Source organism: Arvicanthis niloticus, chromosome 26 (assembly GCF_011762505.2).
Source record: "Arvicanthis niloticus isolate mArvNil1 chromosome 26, mArvNil1.pat.X, whole genome shotgun sequence".
Lineage (NCBI taxonomy): Eukaryota > Metazoa > Chordata > Mammalia > Rodentia > Muridae > Arvicanthis > Arvicanthis niloticus.
In genome coordinates, this window is record NC_133434.1 from 6,138,309 (window position 1) to 6,163,865 (window position 25,557).

Here is a 25,557-nt window from a genome sequence, read left to right on the forward strand (position 1 = left end):
AACAGGAAGACTGTGGTGAGCAATGAGGCTGGCATGGGGAAGACCTCAAAGAACCACTCCTTCCACCCTGACCTCTCAGGAGGGTGGTAGGGCGGAATCTGGGAGTCAGGAAAGCAGTGTTCCTTCTCTGAAAAGGAACGGCCACACCTGCCTGCCATGGACTCTACCACGGGATGCTATCGCCATCTAGTGGCTTACAGAAGTAACACAGCTTTGCCTTAAAGTCTGTCCTATGCACATAATGTCAGATAGTCCGGAAGGTCTTGAATGCTGAGCAGACTACCATGTGTCAGCCCCTGCCCTGGACCAGGTCCTGAGTTTAAGAGGTTCCTGACTAACTGCTTCCTGCAGAACCAAAGTGAGGATCGGACAGGTGAGCTTTATATCTTATTGCAACATCCTAGTTAATGCAATGGATGTATCGTGTATGGGGGGGGGGGGGTAGGTCTAGATTCCTGCTGTATTGCATGTGTTATCAATGTCATGAGTAATGCCCTCTGGGAATGCCAGCTGTCACGGCCCCAGAACACCAATCTTTGTTGTTCATGTGACAATGCTTCACTGCCCCTCCTGAGCCCCACGGCTGCTGCTATGCCAGGCCCGACCAAGGATAAACAGAGGCACAGTTGGCAAAGGAAATCTGTATTGGTGCTGACGGGCAGCTTAGAGGTCAGGCGGAAATGCCAGCAGTCAGCCTGGCATGTCGTGAACCAGGACTCAGAGTGGAAGGCACGTGATTAGAACACCAGGCAGAGGGGTGGCTGCAAGATGTCTCCTAGCAACTGCTAAGCAGCAGTTACTGGGATGTTTCCAGTGGTGTCTTCATTTCTTGCTAAACTTGGCACCCATGTTCAGGGTTAAGTCCTTTCCATGGCCACTTCCTGTTCGTTCTCACAGGAGAGCTGCCAGGATGTGAGCACCCAGTGCTTAATTCACACTGGCATTTGCAGTTGTATACAACACCCCTTAGTCTTCACAGCACTGACCCCAATGTCTTCATCCACTGAGGCATCTTCAGGGTGAGGAAAGGGAGGTTCTGGGCTCTGAAGGAGGGCTTGGTCAGGAGCCTGAGAGCGAGTTCCCCTACATTCAATACTCATGACAGCCCCCTTACCCCAGCCAAGCCTTGGCTTCGCAAGGACAGTGCTAAGGCTTCAAAGTGGCTGAGCTATCAACAGGATCGAGTGCAGGATAGATCAAGAGGCTCCTACTTGGGGGAAATACGCAAAGAGTAATTCACGGACAGAGACAGAGAGAGGCCCGGCACCTTTGAAACAAGGTGAAATCCCTCTTAGGTACAGGATAATTACAGAGGTTATAATTTAACATGGGAAGGAGAGATGCACCTTTTCCAGGCCTTGGAATCCAAACAAGCAAGAGTCTGACCGTGTTCTTCCTTTCTGCTTTCAGCCCATTCCTTCTGATTGCAGCTCCGAGAGCTCAGGCCTTGAAGTCTGCCATTTACCCATGCTTGGTGCTCAGCAGTCCCTTCCCATGGAGTCCTCTGTACCCTTCCTTAGTGGCAGTGTAGCTTTGGGCTGGGCCGGTTAGATCAGGAGGCTTAGCCTCCCAGTGATGGAGGTTTCCATTCGCTTGCTCATAGGGAGCACATTGGGTACCCAGCAGGGCCGGCCCATGCTGCTCTTCCAATTGAGGCCTCAGATCTGTTTGTACCTGCATGAACAGGGGAGACGGGATGGAAGAGAAAGTAAGACACAGCTTAATGAGCTTCTGCCTTTCATGTCTACTGTCCATAATTAGGGGCCCCCTTCACTTGTTGGGCAGGCACTAACCAGCCAAAACAACACGGAAAACAAACTGTTTCTGCCACATTTGGCCAGTTCCCAAAAAGCATCACTCCCTACCTCATCTTCTCTGCACCTCAGACCAACTGTACCAGGCATTTGAGGCAAACATCCCATTATGTTCAACGAGGCAGAGACTGAGGACTTTGCCGAGGTCTTACATAGAGGTGAGTGTATACAGAAACCAAGAACCTCCCGGGACTTCAGGTTCTCAGCCTAGAGCTCTCCCTGCCCCAGTAAATCACTATCCATTTCTTAATGGGCCTTCCAGGAAGAACCAGCCTGGGAGAGCTGTAGTTACAGAAAGACAAGCCACCCCCACAAACCTGGGTTCTGTTTTAGGTTCTGCCAGGACTGGCTCCTCACTTCAAATGAGAATACCTGCCTCTCAAGGAGGCTAAGAGCTGAGCTACAGTGAGGTGAGCCTAGCCTCCATTCCAGTTCACTATGGACTTTCCTCTCTCTCTCTCTCTCTCTTTCTCTTCCTGGCTCCCTCCAAGCCTAGCCCAGAGAGTGTAGGCGAAAGGAGAAAACTTATGCTGTCCAGTCCCCTGCTCCTGTCCTCCAGAGCAGGGCAAGGCAGGGCAGGGCAGGGCAGGGCAGGGCAGGGCAGGGCAGGGCAGGGCAGGGCAGGGCAGGGCAGACCCTGTGAATGCCTCCACGTGCCCCACTGCTTCCTCCTTGCATGATGCCTTCTTAAAGAGTAAGTGCTTCCCCAGATGCTGTGTGGGTTACCATGACCCGAGGGGATGGGTCTTCAGTTACCATCCAGCCCAGGTCCAGGCTTTGCCAGCTCCTTTTCTTAGTAAGATACTTGTGCCAGACGAAGAGCCAGAAAGGCCCCAGGGACAGTCACCCAGTCACCAGCACCTCAGCCTCTGACTCAGTCACTGACCTCTGTGACTTCCACACCCACCACCTCTGGACACCAGGCAGAAACCACACCAGACTAAGCACTGTTTGCGATTTGTTCCAGAGGCTTTGATTGGTTGTTGCCCTTTTCTACACAGCCCAGGCAGAGGGGTCAGATGACTCTGATTTCTGACATTTAGGAGGCAGACAGAGCTCAGCCTCCATTCAAAGAAGAGAAGATTCTGGATCCCTGGCCCCTTTGCCCTACGGGTGTGTTCAAAGCCCTCGGTAGCATCTCAGATGCCCCGAGAACTAGTTCCCAAGCACCATGCTCTGACTAGCTTGAATCTCCAGACCTGGCTCCCAAGGAAACAGAGAAAGCTGGAGGGCGGGAAGGAAATCACAGGAGAGGAGAAGCTCCCCAGGCAGCCCACATTCCGATGGTGGATTAGTCATACTTGAAGAAAATACTCACAAAAGTCATGGGACTTGAGGAAAATACTATCTCGGGTGGGTTAGGGCCAGACTAGAGCTATGGAGACACACGGGGACAACAGAGGCAAGGTTAGTAGTTGTGAAGTGGGATGGGGGGTCCAACAGCAGCACATCAAGGGGGCGCTGCTTCAGGGTTCCTGAGGCCCACGATGGACCAGCACAGACTGCGTATAGAGTAACTGAGCCCTGGGTGGAGTCCTAGAACTGAGGTTAGGTGTATGGCTTTCACTGCTAGGAAACTCACCCACTGTTTCTGCTCCGGGCCGACTTCCAGGCCAGGATCTCTTTGTACACCAACCTGCAGAGGAGCTGTGGAGGGTTCAAGGTAGAAAGGGAAGGGGAGACACTGTGAGCTTCCAGGCTCAGCTGACCCATGGGACTGGTGAACAGCATTCCTCACAGGAGGAAGTAATTCTGAGCAAAGGGCGGCGGCCATTCTCACCATCCCAGAAGCCCCAAGGTTTTATATGGGAGTTCCAGTCTGTACACAGAAAACATTCCCCAACGGACATCTGTGGAGCCCGAGACCTCTTACCAAGCAAGCCAAGACGTCGGCAGAGATGAGCATGTAAAACACATTGTTCCAGCCTGTGGGGGAAATGAGTCCGGCCAGCAGGGGCCCCAGGGCCGCACCTATACAGAACGGTTTCAGGAAAGCAATATACAGACCTTCCCCAACAACCTTGGGCGGTGCACCTGGGGATCCACCCATAACATGGCTGGGACTCAGCTGCCCGGAACCCAAACCAGTAACCAACCTATGGAGCCGGTGCCGTCGATAATGGCCGTGACAGTGGAGAGGGCCTTGGCGTTACCCTTCAGGCTCTCGTGTGTACCCTGGGGAGACAGAGTCGAGTGGGACAGCTCAAGCTAAGCAAAACCACTCGGGAAGAGCAGTGCTGAGAGCAAGCTAGCTGAGGTGGGAGGTGATGGGGCCCTGAGGTTGAAAGGAAAGAACCCGTGGAGGTTCAGCAGGACAAGAGATGGAGCAAGGGAGAGGGGAAATGGACTTGCACACAGAGCCCCGCCTGCACCCTCAGACCAGCCTGGTGCCCACAAGTGACCCACTCACCAGGTCAGCGGAGACGGCTGTGGTGATAAGCGCATAAGGGCCATTGACCAGGACCCCACAAATAATTAACATCACTGGGAAGACAGCAGAGATGGCATGATTAGAGATGAGAGGCTGTGCGCAGCCTCAAGTCCAGAGCAGGTGATACCCTTGCCCTTGGCTCCACACCCACATCATGGAGTTGCCCAGGCAGAGGCACACAGTGACCGGGTGTCCTCACCTATGGAGCTGGTTATCCCATTCTGGCCAATGTAGTTGTACAGGAACATCTGAAGGAAGAAGGACATGTTTTCTTCGTGCTGGGCTAGACCTGAGTCTGGACTAGCCCCCTGCCTTGTCTGGAATTCCACATATCACTTGGTTTTCCTGCCTTGTATTTCCAAACTCCCCAGGTCTTTATATGTCTCAAAATAGACGGTCTAACTATGGTAGTCTCTAATTTCCTTTTTTTTTTTTTTTTTTTTTCCTTCTGGTTTTGAAATCAGTATCATGCAACCCAGGGTTTCCTGAAACTCACTCTGTAGCGGAGGAAGACTTTGAACTCCTGATTGCCCCTGCCTCTACCTCCCAAGTCCTGGGATTACAGGCATGTACCTCCATGTATGCTTCTGTAACATCCCTCTCCCTGAAAACATATTCTCTTATGTCTATCCCCAATCTCTTTATTGTCCCTTGGTCAAAAACAAAAAACAAAAACAAAAACAAAAAAAAACAAAAAAAACCCAACCTCACAGCTTGTGTCTCTCTTCTCCACCAAGGCTAGATAATCACTAATCCCATTCTGGGATTATTAATTCCAATTCTGGTCTCTTTCACAGAGCCTGGTCCTCTGATGACTCTCACTTTTTTTTTTTTTCTTTCTTCTCTACATGTGCCCAGGAATACACATATACACATGAACAAAGACATAGCTATGTCTGCAAACATAGAGATGGCTACACGGGTGCGAGGCCCCTGATCCCAAGCTTATGCATGCTGACACTGTACACACCATGGGAGCAGCCAGGATCAGCATGATGCAGCAAGTGGTGGCCCTGCCACTGGTGTAGTCGCTGATGAGTCCGGCCATGATGCCACCTGAAACACATGCTCACTCACACGCTGTCCCTGACGCCACCATGCTGTAGTTCCTTACCTGCTACCCAGTTTTGTCCCAACACCCAGCCCCACCCTGGGCTGGCCTTAAGAATCACCACCCCCCTCTGTAGTCTTCCCTTGTTCCCATCACTCCGAGAAACCAGAGCGCAATGATCGTTTTCCTCAGGCCCACCCAGTCTAGCGGGAACAGAGATGAGAATACACTAGGAGGCCCTTCCCTCTCTGCCAGATCACGGCCAGCTGTCCCTTCTTTCTGTACCTCTGCGTAGAAGCAAAGAGAAAGACAGCATGCCAGGACAAAAGGACAGGGCCTCACCTATGATGCCACCAACATCAAAGAGCGTGGATAGGTCCCCGGCCTCCTTGGCACTAAAGTGGGCTATGGGAAACACAAAAACATAATCAGACACTCGGGGAGGTTTTGGAACAAAGCTCCTGAATGACACTGCTAGAAGAGTTCCCGTGGCACATAATTCCAGTCCAAGGAAAAGGCTGAGGCTCCCGGCCGAGTGACTGGCTAGAGCTACCAGGTGAGTTTGCAGCAGCTCGACATATACCCCTTCAGGGCCAAAGTCCTAAACTTCTCTTTCCCTGAAGGATGCCCTAGACCTTTCACAGCAAGGCTCTCCTGCAGGCCTGGTACCTGGCCCATGACAGCCTCTCCAACTCTTTCTCCTGGAGTATAAATGGTTCTGACTGAGCATGGGTGCAGCAATCTCCTTGACCCACTCCTGACTTAGAAGCAAGCTCCAGAGGGGCTTTTCCTTGGCAGGCCACCTTAGGTCTGTACCGATGCTCACAGACAGAAGGAGACCTGTAGGAAGACTCGAGGGACTCGAGGTTTAAAAAGGGGAACATCTAAAAGCTTGACTTGTGACTCCACCCTCAAGGCTGATTCATACTCTGAAGTCAGCAACAAAGCCACAAAACAGGGTCACAGTGTCTGCAAAACTGCCGTGGTGCTCTTGCCAGTATCAGAGACAGGGGCCCCTCATGTAGAGCTATAGGTCAAGCTACAGCTTGAGATCTGGCCATGACTAATCCCCATGGTTTCCTGGTCTCCCATTCAGAGTGTGTGTGTGTGTGTGTGTGTGTGTGTGTGTGTGTGTGTGTGTTTGCTGTCTTTTCCCACAGCTGGGAAAGAGGAAAGCAGCTCTGGGTATAAGGTCTTGGGTAAGGGGTATGGCTCTCTGAATCCTGGGGCCAGCAAAGTAGAGCAATGCTTTTGTTCCTAAGACCCAACTAGCTCCAAGGGGGCAGGTGGCTGGAGACATACAAGAGCCTGCGTACTGGAATGAAACCCAAGTATGGTATCCTCCCTGCACCAGAAGTGGCCTTGGCCTCCCCAGAGACCCTTTCTCTCAGGTCCTGCCCCCCTGGGACTTACCCACATTGAAAATGTACAGGGGCAGCCAATAGAGAAAGGTGTAGCTGACCAACTTGGCAAAGAGCAGACATAAAGAGAACTCGATCACACCCTGGGAAGCACAAGAGAGACAATGGAAAGGGGCTCAAGAGATTCCCCAGTGTAGTGGAGGCAGGCCCCCATGTGGCTTGAGCTATCCCATGACTATCATCATTCCCACCCAAAGCAACCCCAAATATACACCCAGCCCTAATGGCAGCAGTGTGCCTAACGCTGCCTCCTCTACACACTGCCCTTCTCAAGGGGCCCCCCAGAGTCTGGATGGAACTCCTTGAAACCGCCTGTCACCCCTAGCACCCCATCCCCTCGAATCTAATGAAAAACACTGGAGATTCTCTTCCTTTCATTCCACAAACATCTCACCGGGATTTTGAGTGCCCCCAGGAAGCTGATGGCTTCAGGCTCAGGGCCCTGCTCCTTGGAGGAGCTGGCTGCAATGTCCACACTGCTGTCCCTGCTGCTGTAGGGACTGCTCACAGGATCCTCAGGATTGTCCTGTTCCTTCTCCGGGTCATCCTGAGTAAAGAAGATGGTCCCTCCTTGTGGGCAGGCCCATAACCAACCTTCTCTAAGGGGAAGGACAGTCCTGTTGAGAGGTAGGGGACGCCCATCCTGGGGAAGGTGTATGTTTCTCTCCTGGGCTGGCAGGCGCATCAGGTTGTGGGGCATTTAACCCAAGAGCCCAAAACTGGGTCTGTGAAGTCACTGGAAGACCACAGCTCTCTCCTCCAACTCTGGCCCTCCCATGGTCAGTTCCTGGGATGTGGTGAGGAGGGCAGGGCTAGACTGGAGTAGCAAACTCACATGATGCCGAGGAGGGGTGCAGTCCACATCTTCTGGATCTGGGGGGATAAACAAGCACCTTTCTGAGAAGGTTGCTGATAGGTTAGACCCTCACTTTACAGTGGGTCTAAGCTAGTGCAGAGTTAGCCCCACGAGTCCCATGTGGCCCCCAGCATTAAGGGAGTAGACTTTCTAGGCCTGCCTGACTCTTCTAGAAACCATGTCCTAACTGCCTCTTGGACTAGTAGCTGTAACCTTGCCAATTCCGTGTTGTCAGGCAGTGGGAAAAACCCAGTAGCTGTCTACACAGCCCTTTGGCAGAGCACACAGTACAGACAAAACACTAAAGCTACATTGTCCCTCTTACACCTTCAAAAGTCCTACGGAGCAAGCATTACTGTCCCTTTACAGATGAAAAGACAGTTTCAGGGTCACCGAGCTAGTCATCCAATACCCTGAGCAGCAAGGCTCACAGGATATCCAGCCGCTTGGTCCCATGCGCACACCTTAGAGCATGGGGGTGGGGTTGGGGGGGAAGGGTCCACTCACATTCAATGAGAAAGAGAAAGGTGATGACGCCCATGACGGCCGTGATAATGCCAGGCACGATAAATGACAGGCCCCAGTGTTCGTTCACCCAGACTCCAGCGATCAGGGAGCCCAGAATGTTGCCCACTGATGTGTGGGAGTTCCAGATGCCCATGATGAATCCTCGCCTGAAGGAAAGGGACGGGAAGGGGGTGGGGGGTAACTGGAGCGAAGTCAGTGAGTGGCATGTAAAGTAAATAAGTAAAATAATATAAAATAAAAAAAAACACACACAAAAATATATGTAAGTGGTGTATGCATAGTTTTCATTGATTGAATTCTATTTTAAATTAGCTTTAAGTGATAAAATTAATTTTATAATTAATTTTATTAATTTTATCCTTCTCTTTCACACCCATCAATATCACTCTAAAACAGTAGTCTTCATTCAACTGGGGGGGGTAATTCTGCCCCTGGGGGGGGACATCTGGAAACATCTGGAGATTTTCAATGGCCATAACTTGCTGCCTTTCAATATTGGCATCTAGTGGGGAGATGCCATGCATACTGAAAAAAACAAAAACAAAAACAAAAACAGTAACACCCAGAGCCAACAGTTGAACAGCTCAGACCATCAGTGCTGAGGGCGAGAAACTGAAGCAAGCTAACACAAAGCCAGGCTAAGAAAACAGAGTGGTGGGGCCTTTTATCTTCAGTGAAAAGTAGAAATCCACCCATTACAGGAATTATAACTAAGGCTGCCTGCTCTTTGGGCTGGATCCTAAAGATAGAGAAATAGCACTCATCGTTAGCTTCAGAGACATTTCTTCTTAGTGGCTGAGACCCAGCAAGAAGACACATTTTCTAATCTATTCTCCTGAAATTACTCCAGAACCCTCACCATCCCGTGCCCCCAATAAGGGTCATTGACACTCCCTCATTACACTCACTTTCCCTTCCCAAACCAGTTGCCAACACAGGTCACCACAGACGGCCAGCCGGTAGTCTGAACAAGCCCATTGCAGATCTGTAGGAGAAGGGAAGGAGGGTGAGAGTTACCTCAAGTGCCTGGGGTAGAGGTAGTTCAATGACGTGTCCAGGAACCCCACACACACCCTCACTTGCACATTCACACACAGTGTCGCACCAGCTGGCTTCTCCTAGCTCAAGATCATGTGAGCTGAGACCTAACTTCTCACGATCTCAAGCAGATTCAGTATAGTACCCGAGGCAGGCTCACTGAGCCAGTCACTTGAGACTTTGGGGGGTTGGAACAGGGTCCTGAGCAGGGTGACAGAAGGGACTGAACAAGGAGACCAAGTCTCCGTCTGCTCTGACCTGGGGATGGCCAGGGACCCAAAAGGACCTCTCTTTGAGGGGAGCAAAGACCCAAGTGCTATACAGACTCATACCTGGATGAGCACAAAGTACCAGAGCATGTGGATATTCCAGAAGTACCCCAGGCCAAAGAGGGAGGTGAACAGACCGCTTAGCACCATTCCAGCTGAGAGGTAGTAACGCAGGGGTAGCCGCTCCCCAAAGATTCCACTGGAGAGAAAGATGGGGCAAGCTCCAGGTTAATGCTATGTCCACTTTATTACCTCCCTCTCCCAGCCCATATTACTGAAGCCACAGTGGCCATGGTGGCCAGTGCTGATCTGTGTCCTACTGCATTCCAAGGCTGACCCCTGTCCTCCCTTCCAGGGATCGTCTGCTTTATTTGACATGACCCTGACAACTCTGTTGCCCACATCCCTCCTCAATTGGCTGACTACTTCATGTCACGTGTTTCCTGCCAGCACAGTCTCTGTCATCAACTTGATGGTTCTACCTGTCATGATGCGTGAAACATCCCCTCCTGCATGTGTTTGGGCCCCATGGGTCCCTCCGTGCTCCGGGGTCATATTCAGATTGCTTTCTGGATACCTTTACTTGGCTGTCCCTACAGCAATGCAAACTCAACACTCTCTGAATTCTCCCTCCTTTCATCGTGGGAGTCTCTGAAATACCACCTGTCCCCCCCAGTTCGGCAGCTTAGGCAGCAGTCATGCTAGCTTGCCACCTTCCTTGTCTGCCTCAATCCTACCTCAGCTTCTCCCTCATGCCTCGCTCAACTCCTCCCATGGCTCTCCCGTTCCACACTCTGGAGCAGGCTCTCTGCAAATGATCTGATCCTTTAGCACCGTCTCCGGCTGTTGCTTCTGTACCCCTTCTGGTGACCCTGTGAGAGGCTCCACCTGCACTCCACACTGTTCCCTCCTCACCCCACTGTGCTCCCCGGTGCCTCGAGCCTGGGTGTCCTTCCTCACTGCCCTCACCCATGGTTCTGCACATGTCAAGGCTCACCTCCTCCGATGCCTTCCTTAACTCCTTGTCTTCGATCTAAGCTTGCGCTACATGGCTACCCAGCACTTCAACAATGCTCAATTAGCTGCTAAACTGAGTGTCCTCCTACTATGCTGTGAACTCCCTGAAGGCCACACCCTGCCTTATCTACCTGTGATTGCTGGCAGCAAACTCCTGTTTGCTAAGTGAGACCGCACTGGTTATATAGTTTAGACAGCCCTGGGTAAGCTCTCCTTGGGAATCTACATGTCCAGGGCTGTGCTTAGAGAACGCCGGTCATACCCACGAACACTTCCTTAAATGGAGTATCCAGGAAGTTTTATAGGAAAAAGGGCTGCCAATAGCAGGAGTCCATCAGCAGCAGGAGGAAGAACAGTTTGGTGACCACAGAGAAAGAAGAAGGCTGGCCATAGGCTGATGGCTTGGATGGGGCCTTGGCCTCAGCCCCACATGGAGGCATCTCTCTCACATCAGCCTGCAGCCCCAGGTCAGTCGGGAGAAACAGCAGTTATGAAGCACCCGCCCACCCCGGCAGCCCCAATGGGCACGGGCTCTGCCTTTCTCTTACCTGATAAACATGCCTATGGCATAAGCCACTAGGAAGGCATTGTCCACAGCTCCCAGTAACTCCTTGTAGTCATCTTTGTCTGAAAGCAGATGAAAAGGACAGAAACCTAGCTGGGTGGCTGTCCCCACAGGAAAGTCCCTTTCACTTCCAAGGAGGGACTGGGGCTTAGAGGCGGCAATGTGCCCTGTTCTTACCGAATGGACTCCAGCTGCACCAGGTGGTGTCATTAAGATCATGGGTGTCGTTAATGGGTCTGACCACCTCTGAGCAGTTCTGGTGCAGGCGGCTCTGGAAGGCAATGGCATACATGGGTCAAGGGTCATGCCATCTCCTGGAGTCCACTTGGCCCAGAGAGAAGCAAGAAACCCGCTACTCAGTCATAAACACCACTGCTTCCTACCACAACCCGTGCTCCTTCCCGCCAGAACCTTCTCTAACAGCGGTAGGTGGCCATCCAATATTCATGAACGGAATCCACAGAGCCTGGACCCCCTGCCTTCTTAGCTTACCCACACCAACCAACGGTCCTGTCTGGGAGGTGAACTGTGAAAGGAACTGGTAGGAAACATTGCAGGAAGGTTGTAAGAGTCACCAACAATGGGTGTCTGCCAGGAGGAGGGGTCAGGCCCAGTGACCAGGGTAAAAGTAGGTTGGGAGGGTCTAGAGCACACACCTGCCAGGCCTAACATGTCCCGCATTGTTCCTTACCAACCAGCCTCACCTTCACGATGCTGATGGGCTTTCTGGACATGTGATAGCAGGCATAAATGAGGAAGGTGAGCAGCAGGATGAAGCCACGGAACCTGGAGGAGAGAGGAGCATCCCAGCCTTCAGAAGTCAGGCTAGAGCATCCTCAAGGCCTTGGTACCACCAACATTTTGCCTTTAGGCTCTCTTCTAGACACAAGTTCCTGGGGCAGAGGCCAGGAGTGTCTGGGAGCAAAGGACCTCTATGTATGCACACTGCACATGCGTGTGCGTGTACACACACACACACACACACACACACACACAGAGAGAGAGAGAGAGAGAGAGAGAGAGAGAGAGAGAGAGAGAGAGAGAGAGAGCTTCTGCCACCTTCTTTCCAACCTCTTAGTCCCTCTAGGGTCTCCCTGAGGCAATGCTGTCTTAGTGTCTGTTTGTGCAGAACAGGTATGGCCACAGACGGGCATGGGGTGGGATTAAAGGAGAGAGGGGTCTGTCTGCAGAGTGAGATCCATATTTCCCTTGCACTTAGGCGACAGTGGACTAGGCCCCGACTATAGGAAGAGCTGACTCAGCTGAGACAGCTGGTGACAAAACCTGAGTCCTCTCCCTCAGGGACCAGTCCCTGGCTAGTCGATTCCACTGGACAGAAAGATCGTTATTTCCTCTCTGGCTCACATATTCCATGTTCCCTCCTCTGCCCTCCTGCTTATCTCATGGGCCAGCCAGATGGAAAGAACAGTCTAATGGGGAGTCTCTCGAAGTTTCCACAGCAGCAGACCCACTTCACCCACCCGAGGGTCTGCGGAGGATCCCGCAGCACCCTGCTGAGTCACTGTTTCCCCAGCAAGACATCAGCTGAGCTGAATCAGCAACCGGAAACCAGGAGGTATATGGAAAATAGATCTCAGAATGGGGCTGAGGTTATAGTTCAGAGGCAGGACACAGGATTAGTATGCTTGAAGCCCCGGGTTTCAACCCACCAGCAAACAAACCAGCCTGAAAGAAAATGTTAGACAGTAAAAGGCTTGGTGCCTCTGCTCACTAAAGAATAGGGTAGGGGAAAAGGGTGAGCAGGCCCTGGAGCGCTCATCTCCCTTGGCTCCATGAACGTAAGGCGGATACTGGATGCTCACCCTGCCCTGTCTGGTAATCTGCCTCCAAACTCCAAACTCACTTCCCCCAAGCATGTAATTAAGCAATGCAGGCCACCTCTTGTGAAATGAAAGGTGTTTCTGCAGAACCTGAATTGAGTTGAGCTACCAAACAGTGTCTCACTTCACCCTGGATTTAAGTTTCCTACCCAGACATCTGTTTCTATTTTCTGCACTGTATTCTTGATTCTAAACCTTGGATGGTTGTGCACACCTGTTGTCCCAGAATTTAGGAGGCTGAGGCAGGAGGATTGGGACTCTGAGGCTAGCCTGGATTACATAATGAGACCCAATCTCAAAGTACCTCTTTGGCTACTTATTCCCAAGGTACCTATGTGAATTCACACAGGTCTTCTAGGGATGTCAAGGAAGCCAAGGCTACCCCCGATACCTGCCTGTCCCAGTGACTGACATCAAAAATCTTGGTGACACCAAAGTTTCTCAGGTCTACCAATTGCCATCTAGCTGATTCCTAGTTCAGGGATTTCTAAAATTTTCTGAGAAACTTTAGAGAGCTAGCCTGGGCAAAAAGCAACAGATGAAAAGAATGTGCAACCTTATAGTTAACTGGGATGTTGTCTAATCCAGGATAAAGCAGGCAGCTTTGACTGGCAACCTCCACTCGCTCACCAGGCAAGCCTTTTCTGCTTCTGGCTTCTTCAAGGGCATCAGTCCCAACCCCACCTATGTCACTCTCATCCTAGTTCTTGGGTACCTGGGGTACCACCTTTAAGTACCACACAGCTCAGCTTGTATGGTCACTCATCTTGGCTGACCACACAGAGGTGCCAGGGCCACAGATGTAGGTGGCCACAGTCATGACATATCAGGTCTTTTCTGCTTAAGACCTTTAGGGATGCAAGTCCCACTGGATTCCCTGAGAGCACACCAGTGATGACTAGTCAACAGAAGACCCCAGTGTTACCCGGGAAGTCAGAGGCTGTACCTCAGCAGACATGCTAGATGCCAGCTGTTTGAACCCTTCCCTTCACGTCAACTCCCAATATCCACACTGCATCACTACCACATACCAGGAGCATCCCAAGGAGGCAGGTCCAGCCCACCTTTTCATGGCTTCTTCCCACCTGAGTTCCCAGGTCTCTATCCTTATCTGTTCCATGCCCTTTTCATCCAGAGCCCTGACCCTTCCAACTGTAGGGAGGAAAAGCCATTGCAGAGAACAGTCATACTAATGTCCAAATCTAAAAATACAAATATTCTTCGAAAAAATCGAGACTCCCCTTGCAACCACCTACCATGTCATACTAGGGATTGGGCCACTGCAAGAGAAATGGGAAGAAAGACCCTGCCTTCTGCAGCTCACAGGTCATTGGGGGAAACAAACACTCGGGGAGAATTGGAGTGACTGTACCATAACAGCAGGAAGCCTTGTGTCCCAAGGGAACACAGAAGGGGACACCAAACCCGGTGGGATAGAAGCAGTGTCAGGAAAAAGGTTCTAAGAGAGATGGTTGCTTTCAAAATCAAGTAGGAGATGGCTAAGTCAACCAGGGATGGGAGATGGGCCAGGAAAGAAGCATCACGGAAGGCACTGGTGTGAAATAACACTGCCAGTGTGGGAACACTGCACGGCTTAGGATATCTGGAAAAGGAGACTGAGCCAAGCACAGAAGCAAAAGTGGCTAGATGAGGTAGGGCCCAGGCCAGGTAGGGCTCTGTGTGCCAAGAGGTAGAGTTTGGGCTATCTCTTGAAGAGAACAAGAAGACACTGGGTGATGCCTTCCTAGGAGTGGGAGCTCTGGCTATGAGCCGGGTGAAGCCAGGGGGAAGCCCCATGGGAGCTTCTTCACTGCGGGGTGGTGCCCATCCCTATGCCTTTCCATCCTGCTAGCCACTTCTAGATACACAGCAGGCATAAACGAGCAGGTTTACTCCTCGGAGGAGAAGGGCTTTCTCACCTTGTTCACAGAAGTATTGACAGATGCTTGTTCTAGATCTTACAGCATTCCTGATACCCAGTGGACACTTTAAAAATGGCTGGTGTTGTTTCACATTAGCACCGGAAAACAAAACAAAACAAAACAAAACAAAACAAAACAAAAAAAAACCAGACCTCTTGATTTTATAAGGGGAGTTCTAGGACTTCGTTGCCTGGCAGAAAGTTGGAGGCCATAAGCCCTTCCTCCCTATCTCTCAAGGATGCCTACCTAAGTCTCCTAGAACACAAAGACCTAGGGTTGCTAGTTTCTTCCCTTGTTTACAGAGGGTAGGGTAGCTGCAAGAGAGTCTGCAACCAATTATACAGGAAAGTGACTCTGAGTAGCTGAGGTCTTCCTCAGGGCAGACAGGAAGACCAGCCAGTCCATACTGGTGTTCTGATCTGTGATTTTTTTCCCCCCAGCTCTGCAGGGAGCTAGATCCCAATCTCCCAACCAAAAACCTGACCCCTAAGTTAGCAAGAAAGGACAAGACCCTTGAGAGCCAGGGTTTCTAGCCTGTGCTGTATGATGTTAGCCTAACACTGGTTTCCTCTGGGGCTTCCTGCTTGGCCTCTAGAGGGTAGAAGGTTAAGTTCATAAGACTGCTGGGCCCCAGCTGTCATCAAAGGGGCCTAGGAACATGGGGGGTAGGTTAAGGGTGAAGCTAGACTGAGACTTCAAGGAACTCAAGTTCACAGCTGAGGACTCTGAGCAGGGCAGGACCTGAAGGTTTCACTTCTCACAAGCCCTTTCTTCTCTCAGGAACCAAGAAGCCCCATAGGGGGCACAGGGTGAAGACTTGTAGAGGCACAGGGCAAGGAATGGCTACCCCAGTGCAGAGCAAGCAGTCCAGGGGCCAAGGAACATGTCAGGGAAGGCTCCAAGACTACAGCTATCCCATGACCCTGTTAGTCTTTTCGTTAGCAAGAGGTGGCACTTCTAGGAGTCCCACCTCCTCCACCATATGCTGGTTACTGAATAACCAAGTCAGATAGAGAAGGGCTACTATCTCTTAAGTATTAGCTGACAATCTAACTTATTCTTTCCCAAGACCTCGATAATAGCTTTATCAACTTCATTAAGACTTTGCACTAAGAATGATTCCGGGCTATGAACAAGGAACAATGTGTTCAACAGTAGCAACAGATAATGAACAAACACCACCCTTAAGTACCTTCATCGCTACCACAAGTCATCATGACCCCAAGAGCAGCCTCTGATCTCTGGAGAGGTGGAAACGGGTCCCTCTGCTGAGTCAACCCTGTTCCCCACCTTCTTCGCTCTACACCTACTTCTCTGATAGCCTTGCCATGACTTAGAGACAATGGGGGTTTGAACACTCTCAGTCACTGATCATCACCCCGGCTTCAACCTGGGACAGCCTCGATGACCGACATCACCATGTGGCTGCAGGTGACCTTGGCACTTCCTCTGAAGAGGTGAACCCGGTGACCTGTTCCTGGGTGTGCCGGTTCTAGGGTCAGCGGGTTCTGAAGAGGATAGAGGGCTGGGTACAGTAACAACCAGACCAGGATCAATTTGGGCTGGGCCACCACCCTCACCTTCTACCAAGTCCTCCACCAACACTGGGAGATATCCTAGTGGGGAAGGGCCAGCCAAGGACAGATACCCAGGGGTAGAGTCCTGAGTCATGTCTGCAGCAAGAGGGAGCAGGGACAGGACAGGCTAGGATGGCTTCTGAGAAGAAAGCTTTCTTGGGACAGGGAACAAGCCCATGGAATTTCAGTCCTCTTCCTTCTCCTCCTCCTCCAGCCCCTCTGAGAGATGGAGATGGCTTAGGGTTCAGCTAGCTAAGAAATGAAAGTTCCACCGGCACACCCAGGAACAGGTCACCGGGTTCACCTCTTCAGGGGAAGTACCAAGGTCGCCTGCAGCCACATCCTGACGTCTGTCTTTGAGGCTTTCCCAAAGGGGTGGTCAGTGACTGAGAGTGTTCTGGATAAAGGCTGTATTCTGAACAGAGCACAGGTGGGAATATGGTGACGGACACTCAGGGAAGTAGGATGCTGGCTTTCCTTCTAGGACCCTTAGAACACCTGGTCCTAGCCTCAGCCTCACTGTCTCCTGAGCATGCAGAACTCAAGGTCCAAGGCCTAAGCTACAGGTTAAGAAAGTAGTGATACGCCCCACCCACGTCCCTCACCCACCATCACACCAACTTAGTGACAAGTAGATAGGGGCAGAATCTGATTTCGGGGCTCTGTCCCTATTGGCCAGTTCTTCTGAAGCCCACAAACTTGCACCCTTAGCAACTCAAGCTCTGTGCATTCATTTGTTCTGGGCTCTTAGGGCTTCTCTATTTGGCTTGGCTTCCTTCTCAAATATATATATATATATATATATATATATATATATATATATATATATATTATATAATATATAATATATAATATAATATAAATATATATTCCTCTTTCCAATAAATAAATAAACACCTTAGCCACAAATTTCATCTAGAAAGTTCTAATTCCTGTGGTTACTGGCCAGTGTTTTCTTCTCTAAGAAGGATCTTAATATCCACTGGATTGAGACCCCCAGCCTTATGTCCACTGGATCTCTCTAATCCAACACTCAACTCCAGCAAGAAACACGGGATTCCATGGGCCGGCTTGTAAACCCACGACAGCTTTTGTGCCTTGGGCTGGTGTTACTTCGGGACTGTCTAACTCCAATCTTAGTGAGTACTGGTACAGCTGGACTGAAGAAAGATCCTGACCAGCTATGCAGACAACTCCAAGCCATTTGCTGCCTCCTGGACAGTCCACACAGGCTGAGCTGGCAGCCCCATTCAGCGCAGTGGGGCTTGGGGGAGGGGGTGTCACATGGATCTGTCCTTTAAGAAGGGAAAGAGGAAACATCAGGGGGAAAAGAGGAAGCCCAGAAAGCAGCTGCCTGGAGCTGCAGTAAGATGTGGGGGATGGGCCTCCTGGTCACATGCTGGTAACAGGAAGAAGATAGGCTCCTGTATCCTTGGGATCATTCCTCTGAAGGACAAGGCAGCCCCGGGTTTCACCGCTCTCCTTAACCAGTTTTGTCTGGTTGGTTTGGTTTTTTTGTCTGTTTTTTTTTTTTGTTTGTTTGTTTTTTATGTTTTTTTTTTTTTTTTTAAATATATGAGCACACTGTTGCTGTCTTCAGACACAGCAGAAAAGGGCATTGGATCACATTACAGATGGTTGTAAAGCCACCAATGTGGTTGCTGGGAATTGAACTCAGGGCCTCTGGAAGAGCAGCAGTCAGTGTTCTTGAGCCATCTCTCATCCCTTAAGCAGTTCTCTCTGCTGCCTTTATCAAGCATTTCTTTAAAGGAACCAGGAAAATAAGACGAGAGACAGGAACCATCTGGAACTCAGATCTGATTCCAGCCTTCTGGCCAGAGAATAGGGAAAAGGACCTCAGACTTAAGCCAAAGAAAGCTGAGGGTTCATTTCCGGTTCTGCCAACTTACTGTGACTTTTGAGCAAACCGTTTAACCTCTCAAGCCTCAGTTTTATTTTTAAAATAAAAGAATAGAGCACTGCCCAAAACCGTCAAAGGGACTGACAAACTCAACGGGTGCACAAATATCCAATGCGGACAGCATCTCTCCGAGTGTTTGAGTATCTTTCTGCTCTAGCTTCCTCACCAACTCCAGCATCACCCAGCTTCCCCGGGAAAGATTAAGGTATGGGGAAAACACAGACAGTGTGGGAGTCAAGCTCTCGCTCCTCTTGCCTAGGAAAGCTGTCTCCTTCCACACCCATTCCTGCTCATCCAGCTGCCGAGTCACCCTGCTCCCTTCTCCAGGTCCTGAGTTTCTCCTCCTCAAAAGGCCTCAGGAAATTCACCCAGCCCTCTAAGCACCAGCCACAGTCATTTCTCTGGAAAGATGCCTATGATGCCAGCTGTCCCCAGGCATGTCCATGGAGATATTGGCACACAAGGAACCAGATGGACCCATGGTTAGGGACCCCCTTGGGTGTTTGGAGGCTCAGAAGCACCATGAACTGGTTGGTGGTCTATTTGGTCTTGACCGGGTGTGGACTCACACCTACTGGGCTGAAACTCCACACCTCCACACACCTGCTGCCACCTGCTCCCAGCCCCACTCCAAGGATTGCTTTCTGGCACACTGTGCTTGCTCCCTCTGGCTGGAGAACCAAATAACCAGCACCCAGACAAAGACTGACAGATTTAATGATTCAAGGTGGCCTCCTCCCAACAGGCACATCCCTTCCACAGCAATCTCAACTGCCTAGCAAACCCTAACTACAGAGGCCTAAGTGCTTTAAAAAGCTTTCCATTTACATATGTATCTTAAAGATACAGAGGCTACCAACCTGAGGGAGAGGTTTGAGGGAGGGGAGCTGGGAGGAGAAGTTACAGGAAGGATAATGAGGAGGGAATGTGATATAATTCTATTTCAATTAAAAATATTCTTTTAAGCCGGGCGGTGGTGGCGCACGCCTTTAAGCCCAGCACTTGGGAGGCAGAGACAGGCGGATTTCTGAGTTTGAGGCCAGCCTGGTCTACAGAGCTAGTTCCAGGACAGCCAGGGCTACACAGAGAAACCCTGTCTTGGAAAAGAAAACAACAACAACAACAACAACAACACACACACACACACACACATATATTGATAATATTTTTTTTAAAGAACTAAGTAAATGTAAAAATCAAGCTTCTCACTTAATCTTATTAATACCCTGAAGTATACATATTGACATTTCCCTTTTAACGTTAAGGAAATGTAGCCTCAAAGAGATTAAGTGGTTTGTCTAAAATGACAAATGACAGTGTAATTTCTTATTTTCCACCCACGTGATCATCAGTACAGTGGGAAGACGAGAGGCTTAGGAGTCAGATTAACCTGGATCCAAGTCCAATTCAGTCACTTGCCAGCGACACAATACTGTACAAGCTACATGCTTTTCTATCTCTCAGTTTTATCGGTATGTCCCATGGGGGGACTAATGGTTCACTTAAAAAAAAAAAAAGGCAAATTAGTAATCCGTGGTATACAGTAGTATGGAAAGTTTATAGAATGACAGTCAGTAGTAAAGCTTCTTCAGGACTTAACGCAAGCCTGGCACCCATCCAAAAACACTTTCCCGTTTAAACCTCAGCGATCTTAGGAGTAGGTATCCTGTTATCCATATTTCACAGGTGAAGAGTCCAAGACTGTCTGTTATCTTCACGTCTATTTTGATGTTCTCCTTGGGGCCGTGTGAAAGCAATGTGCGACAGGGTTCGTTTCTAACTTTCTTTCACACTCTTAAGTCTTTATCCTGCTGTCTCCTACCTCAGCTTATGTTTGGTTTAGCACAGGAAATCTGCATTGGCCTGACATCCATCTGTGATGCTCTTCGGGAACCACAGAGAGAGTCGCGGTCACTGCAGGCTTCTTACATGCCAAGCAATTTCTACCTCTACCTCGATCTCATACTTTACACTCGCAGGAGGCGGTTTTCTTCGAAATCAATTCAACCGACCTGAAAGAGCCCCGTGAAAATATGAATCATTGCCCTTTGACACTCAAGTGCATGCAGCGCTACCTCTAAAATTGCTAACTCAGTGCTCAGTAGCACAGCACTTGCTCGGCTTCCCCAGGACCTTGGGTTCCACACCTAGGGCAACCAAACCAAATAAATAAAACAAAATAAAAAGATCAATGACTGCTGTGGGAACAGCAGCTCGCCAGCTCTCCCATCAATTCCAAGGAGGTGAGGTGATGCCTTTATTTTCTCTGGGACCCCCAGAGTTCAGTATAACATTTTTTTTTTTCCAGCAGAACTATACTTGGGTTCTTAGGGCAGGGGAACATCTAAAGTCACCACAGAGAACATCTGTGAAGGGTTCAGTCACAGAAGTCAGACATCTTTCCATGAACTATCAAACATACCCTCTAGAACTACCCTGCCTCTCCTGATGAGAACAAAAAAAGAGACTCTTAAAAGTGAACGACTCAAAAGCACGGAGTGGTAAAAGGATTCCTATCCCTGTATGGCTTGAACTTTGGAGAGCATCGCTGTTAGTCTCACTTTAAGTGTGCAAGTGGGGCTGAGCTGCAGGCTCAGTTGGTAGAGTGTTTGCCTAGCATACACAAGGCCCTGGGCCCAGGAATTCAAAGTCACACTTTGCTACATAGGCAGTTCAAGACCAGTGTAGACCCGAGCCCTTAGTTTTAAAAGACATTGCACAAGTGTTTTGAAGACTGTGTGGTGTGCATTCCTGTGCTGGGAGGCTGGCCTGTGATGGATTCTTTATCACGATTCACCCTCCGTTCTCCCTGATATGTGCCACTTTGGGCTGAGGTTGTAGGTTGCTGGTAGAGCATTTGCCACTTATGGTTATGGGATGTATTTTGTGGATGGTTAATGCGAGTTGCCTTGGATTGTAGTAGGTGCAAGGGTTAAGTCTGGAAAGAAGCAAGTGAGTATGATAAAATCCTGTCGGGGCAGGCTCAGGCTTGGAGACTTGTTTCACGTAATGGTGAAAATCAGGGTTCCCGGAAAACCAAACCATCTAGATTTTATTGTTTACCTTTTTAAAAAGAGAAGTACTGATAACTAGAATGGCTTTGCAAACCAATGCTAGTCAGTTAGCATTAGCATCGCTGGGAAATCAGGCGATAAAAGCAGTTTTCTCTCTACATTAAACTCATATAGATAAAATGCCATCATTTGTATAAATAGTTCAGAAATTTCTGCATGATAAATTACACAGATTTCGGAAGCTGTCTCTGACCATGTTTGTTTTTGTTTTGTTTTGTTGCCGTTGTGATTTTGTGGTATTTGGGGATTGAGACTAAGGGTCCTGCGTGTTCTAGGCAAGTGCTTTACCAGTAAACTGCAAGCTCGGCATTTTCCTATTTTCTATTTTGAAATAGGGTTCCCCTACTTGCCCAGGTTGGCCTTGAATTGACAATCCTCCTGCCTCAGCTTCCTGAGTATCGGACAATTACGGGCCTAGCCACATGTTTCCACTGATCCTGCCGTTGCTTTGTCTGATGGCAACATGCAGAGTTGGATACCATAACTTCAGCTACCAGCTAAAATGTTACAAGGATTAAAGCTCCTTTTCTTTAATTTGAAATACAGTAAGTTCCCAGGCCATCGATCCTCCCCTACAATCAGATGCTTAGGGACTGACCCCAAACTTACTCTTTTGTTGTTTACAGTCTTTGCATATTATGGGAATGAATCTCAAATTTCTTAGGCAGGTATTTATTTTTAGTTTATGTGTTTGAGTGTTTACCTGCATGTATATCTGTACACCACTTGTGTGCCTGATTCCCATGGAGGCCAAAGGGTGTCAAATCCCCTGGAACTAGAGCGACAGAAGGCTGTGAGTTGCCATTCGGTTGCCGGGAATAGATCCTGGGTCCTCCAGAAGAGTAGCCAGTGTTCTTAATCAACGAGCCATCGTGTCGGCCCATCTCAGAATTTTTGTATGTTGTATCTAAAAGTTTTCTTCTCTGGAACACGTGCTTGTTCATCCTTATACACTGAGCCCTTATTCTTCTCACTTGAACAACGTTAAGTACATGGTGGTGGGCAGTTAGGGAGATGCTTCTGCTTGTCCTGAGAAACTGAGTGCCAGAGATTGCTGAGCCAAGATGTGCAGAGTCAGCACTAATCACACAAGAAATAAGTGAACGACCAGTGACTGTCACATATGCTTGGAATGTTATTACAGTGCTCCATTTTCAGGATGCCAGGATAAGGAAGACCTTTGTCTTTCCTCCTAGGTGATCCATAACACATGACAATTTAATAGTAATAGGCATTGTGGTTTGTTTTGTTTTGTTTTTTTCTGAACTCCTCAGAATGCAGAAACTTGCAGTGACTCTTCTTGTTTTAAAGGGTGGTGTGGCTATTTGTAAAGCTTCAATAAGAATCTCTTCTTTTCTAACAAGAGTGTATTTAGAACTGATTATATAACCAACGCCTTGCCCGGATGTTGTAGTCGACAAGGATATCTATCTAATATCAACGACATCGGCCCCTTTGAAGGAACCGAGGCTCACTGTACGGACTCAACACTAATAGAACACTCCAAGGAAGGTGGTTTTCTGAGTTCCCCATCTTACAGGTAGAAGAAAGTCAGTCAGTTTTTCCGGAACTAAAAGGATAGTTGGGGGGTGGGGCCGTAAAGAAAGAGGGATCTGCTCAAATCTACAAGCAGGTGGAATCTGGTGAAGACAGGTTTTTTTGGCATCAGTCAGCAAAGAGCTTGCTGCACAGGCTGAGCTTCGCCCTCAGCACCCAGGTGGTGCTGCATCTGTGCTCCCAGGGAAGGCAGAGACTGGCTGGAGCTACCAAAAGCTTTGCGGAACTCACTGGTAAGGTCTGGGTCCCAGTGGGAAATCCTGTCTCAAAAACTAAGATGGATGGCTCCTGAAGACAGACACCTGAGGTTGACTTCTGGCTCCACGGAGACACACATGCACCACCACTGCCAAAGGACGGACACACACACACACACACACACACACACACACACACGTACCCCTGAAATCTTTTTAAACATTCCTTGTGAAAACTTCCAGCACTACAAATTTAACATGTCTATGACCTACCTGGTTAATTAACGCTTCTGCTGCACATAGGTAAACAGTGAGATTAAATCTAAGGAGACCCACTTTATTTTGTGATCAAAATTTTTTTCTTAGAGATGAAAAAAAAAAAAACCTGAAATAGAGTCTGTAAAGAAAATGATGTTTTAGAGAGAGGACACCTTCCAGATTATCTGAATCTAGTCTAATTTCAGATTTTCTTAACATTGAGCAATTTTACTCTCTGAAGGGTCGCTAATTGATAAGTCATATAAAATATGTCCGCTAGTGAGATAGCTTCAAGAGTCTTAATGTACAAATGAGTTTATTTGCATTATGCTTTTAAAAATCGTGGTAAAATATACATAGCATACAACCTTATCACCTCAACCACCTTTAACTGTAAAAGTCAGGGACAGCAAGATACCGTGTGCCACCCATCGCTGCAATCCACTGAAGGGTAAGTCTCCACTCCCCTCTGAATTCTCTTTCTACCAGGTTATGACATATTCTAGCTTCTTCAACAGAGGCCAATACACTCTCACATTCATGTTCATCTCCTTTTGAGAGTCATTTTATGTCCTTTTAAAAACACAAAGCTGTTTAATAGTTCCAAATTTTTAAAGGACCACATAAACCATCTAAAGGATTTTGTATATGTTGATTAGCCTTCTAGGCCTGGAAACAAAATGACGCTTTTTAAAACCAGGCCAAATTGATCACTAAATATCCGCCCAAGCTAAAGGTGACCCTTAATTTAGTTTGAGAATTTAGATTTGGCAATGCTGTGTCATCTGGTTTTTTTTTTTTTTTCAAAAGAAGCCAGCAACTATTCTGTTAAATTTTATAGTTTATTAATGATGGTAACTAAGAAAATATTTTAACACCCTCCCTTCCCCACCTCTTGCAGACCAAGTATACTGCTTCAAAAGCTCAATGGGGATTGGCTAAAACCTTTTCTCCCAGCACAAGGGCGACCTTGTGGTGGTGGGGACAGCTGCTGTAAATGCCAGCTCACGCTTTTAAGGGTGACCACCAGTACTGGAGCAGCTGTAGATCTGATCCGAGATTTGCCCTAGCTAGGTATCCCTGAGACTGGAACGGTGCCCCAGGCAGGCTTAACAGAATCAGTGATTTCTGCCTTGCTACCTAATCCAATCAATAGGGGACCTAAGCTTTCTGGCTCCATTTGTATTCTACCAGTTCTTGGCCTCGGTTCCCCACAGGCAAATCCGGATCCCTTAAATACACAGATAAGACTTGGAGGCACTCTACAGGTACCCGCCTGTGCGCCTGTGTTTGCAGATACAGGTGGCAAACCAGAAAGGATGAAGACTCCTAGACACTCTGTTCTTCACCGGGGTTATACAGACATCTGGGCTAATGTGGAAGTAATAGTTCTGTGTTACCAACCTTCCACGCCGGCGCCACCGGAGGAGCCCTGCCAGATAGAACTAGAACCCCATCCCCCACTGCAGGGACAAGCAGAAACATCTGCTGCCTGAGTGAGTCTCTGAGCCTCTAGGCAGCCTCCCTCCCCAGCCCTGCTCACCAGCTGTCCCTAGAGAAGGCACGGAGGAACCAGACTCCCGGAGCCAGGGAAGACCGCATCTTGTGGCGCTGGTACTCGAAGCTGGGACTATGGAGGGTGCAGAGCCGGCGCGCGTCCCCGCCAGCGTCCACAGCGATTTAAATGCCCCGCCGGCTGGCCCGCCCCAGGCAGGCCCGTGGCCAGAGCCCCCGCCCCTTGAACAGGACCGTCCTGCCCTCTAGGTCGCGCTGAGTGCAAACCCTAGCTACCCTTCTGTGCTCAGTAGCCTGTTTTCTATGAACTGCCATCTGTTTTCTCGAACTTTCTCTCCTTGTCGAAAACCATCAGTCTTGAGTTTCCTGGGGCTCCTCTTTCTTGTCTGTGCTTTTGCGTTTCACTACCCATGAAGGGATGGGGAACTGAAAAACTGCAGCCCGACAAGTCATCAACTCTGTGTGACGTCCGGTCTCCCGCAGTGCTACTTGTCTTGAGTGATTCTGTGCCCTGACATAAAGCAAATCAGGTGCTCTGTACGAGTGAGCGCAATGGGAGCGCCACACTGACACATGATCTGCGGGAGCTCTTCGGGAGCCCTGAAAGTTGTCTCAGGGAGGAAAAGGATCCCCAAACCCGCCTCTCAGGTTCAGGTTCTGCCTGCTTAGATTCCAGTTTACTGAGCCTGCGAGGAGCCTTTCTAA

The 25,557-nt window shown here is 49.3% G+C and overlaps 1 protein-coding gene across 2 annotated transcripts; it reads right to left on the reverse strand.

The window, feature by feature from the left end:
• Positions 1-626: 626 nt before the first annotated feature.
• Positions 627-25,262, reverse strand: Slc37a2 (solute carrier family 37 member 2). Of its 2 annotated transcripts, XM_076924653.1 has the most exons (19): positions 24,881-25,035; positions 11,695-11,776; positions 11,168-11,261; positions 10,974-11,052; positions 9,472-9,607; positions 9,010-9,086; positions 8,081-8,247; positions 7,553-7,590; positions 7,112-7,264; positions 6,710-6,800; positions 5,639-5,701; positions 5,216-5,301; positions 4,445-4,493; positions 4,225-4,298; positions 3,911-3,989; positions 3,688-3,785; positions 3,397-3,461; positions 3,133-3,189; positions 1,530-1,674 (listed from the first exon to the last, which is right to left on the reverse strand). In XM_076924653.1, exons 1-18 carry the CDS (start codon positions 24,937-24,939, stop codon positions 3,159-3,161), a joined length of 1,521 nt encoding a protein of 506 aa, XP_076780768.1. In that variant the 5' UTR covers positions 24,940-25,035; the 3' UTR covers positions 1,530-1,674; positions 3,133-3,158. The 2 variants fall into 2 exon arrangements, with proteins under 2 accessions (XP_076780769.1, XP_076780768.1); XM_076924654.1 differs by lacking the exon at positions 3,133-3,189 and having other exon boundaries at positions 627-1,674; positions 24,881-25,262.
• Between the last annotated feature and the right edge of the window lie 295 nt (positions 25,263-25,557).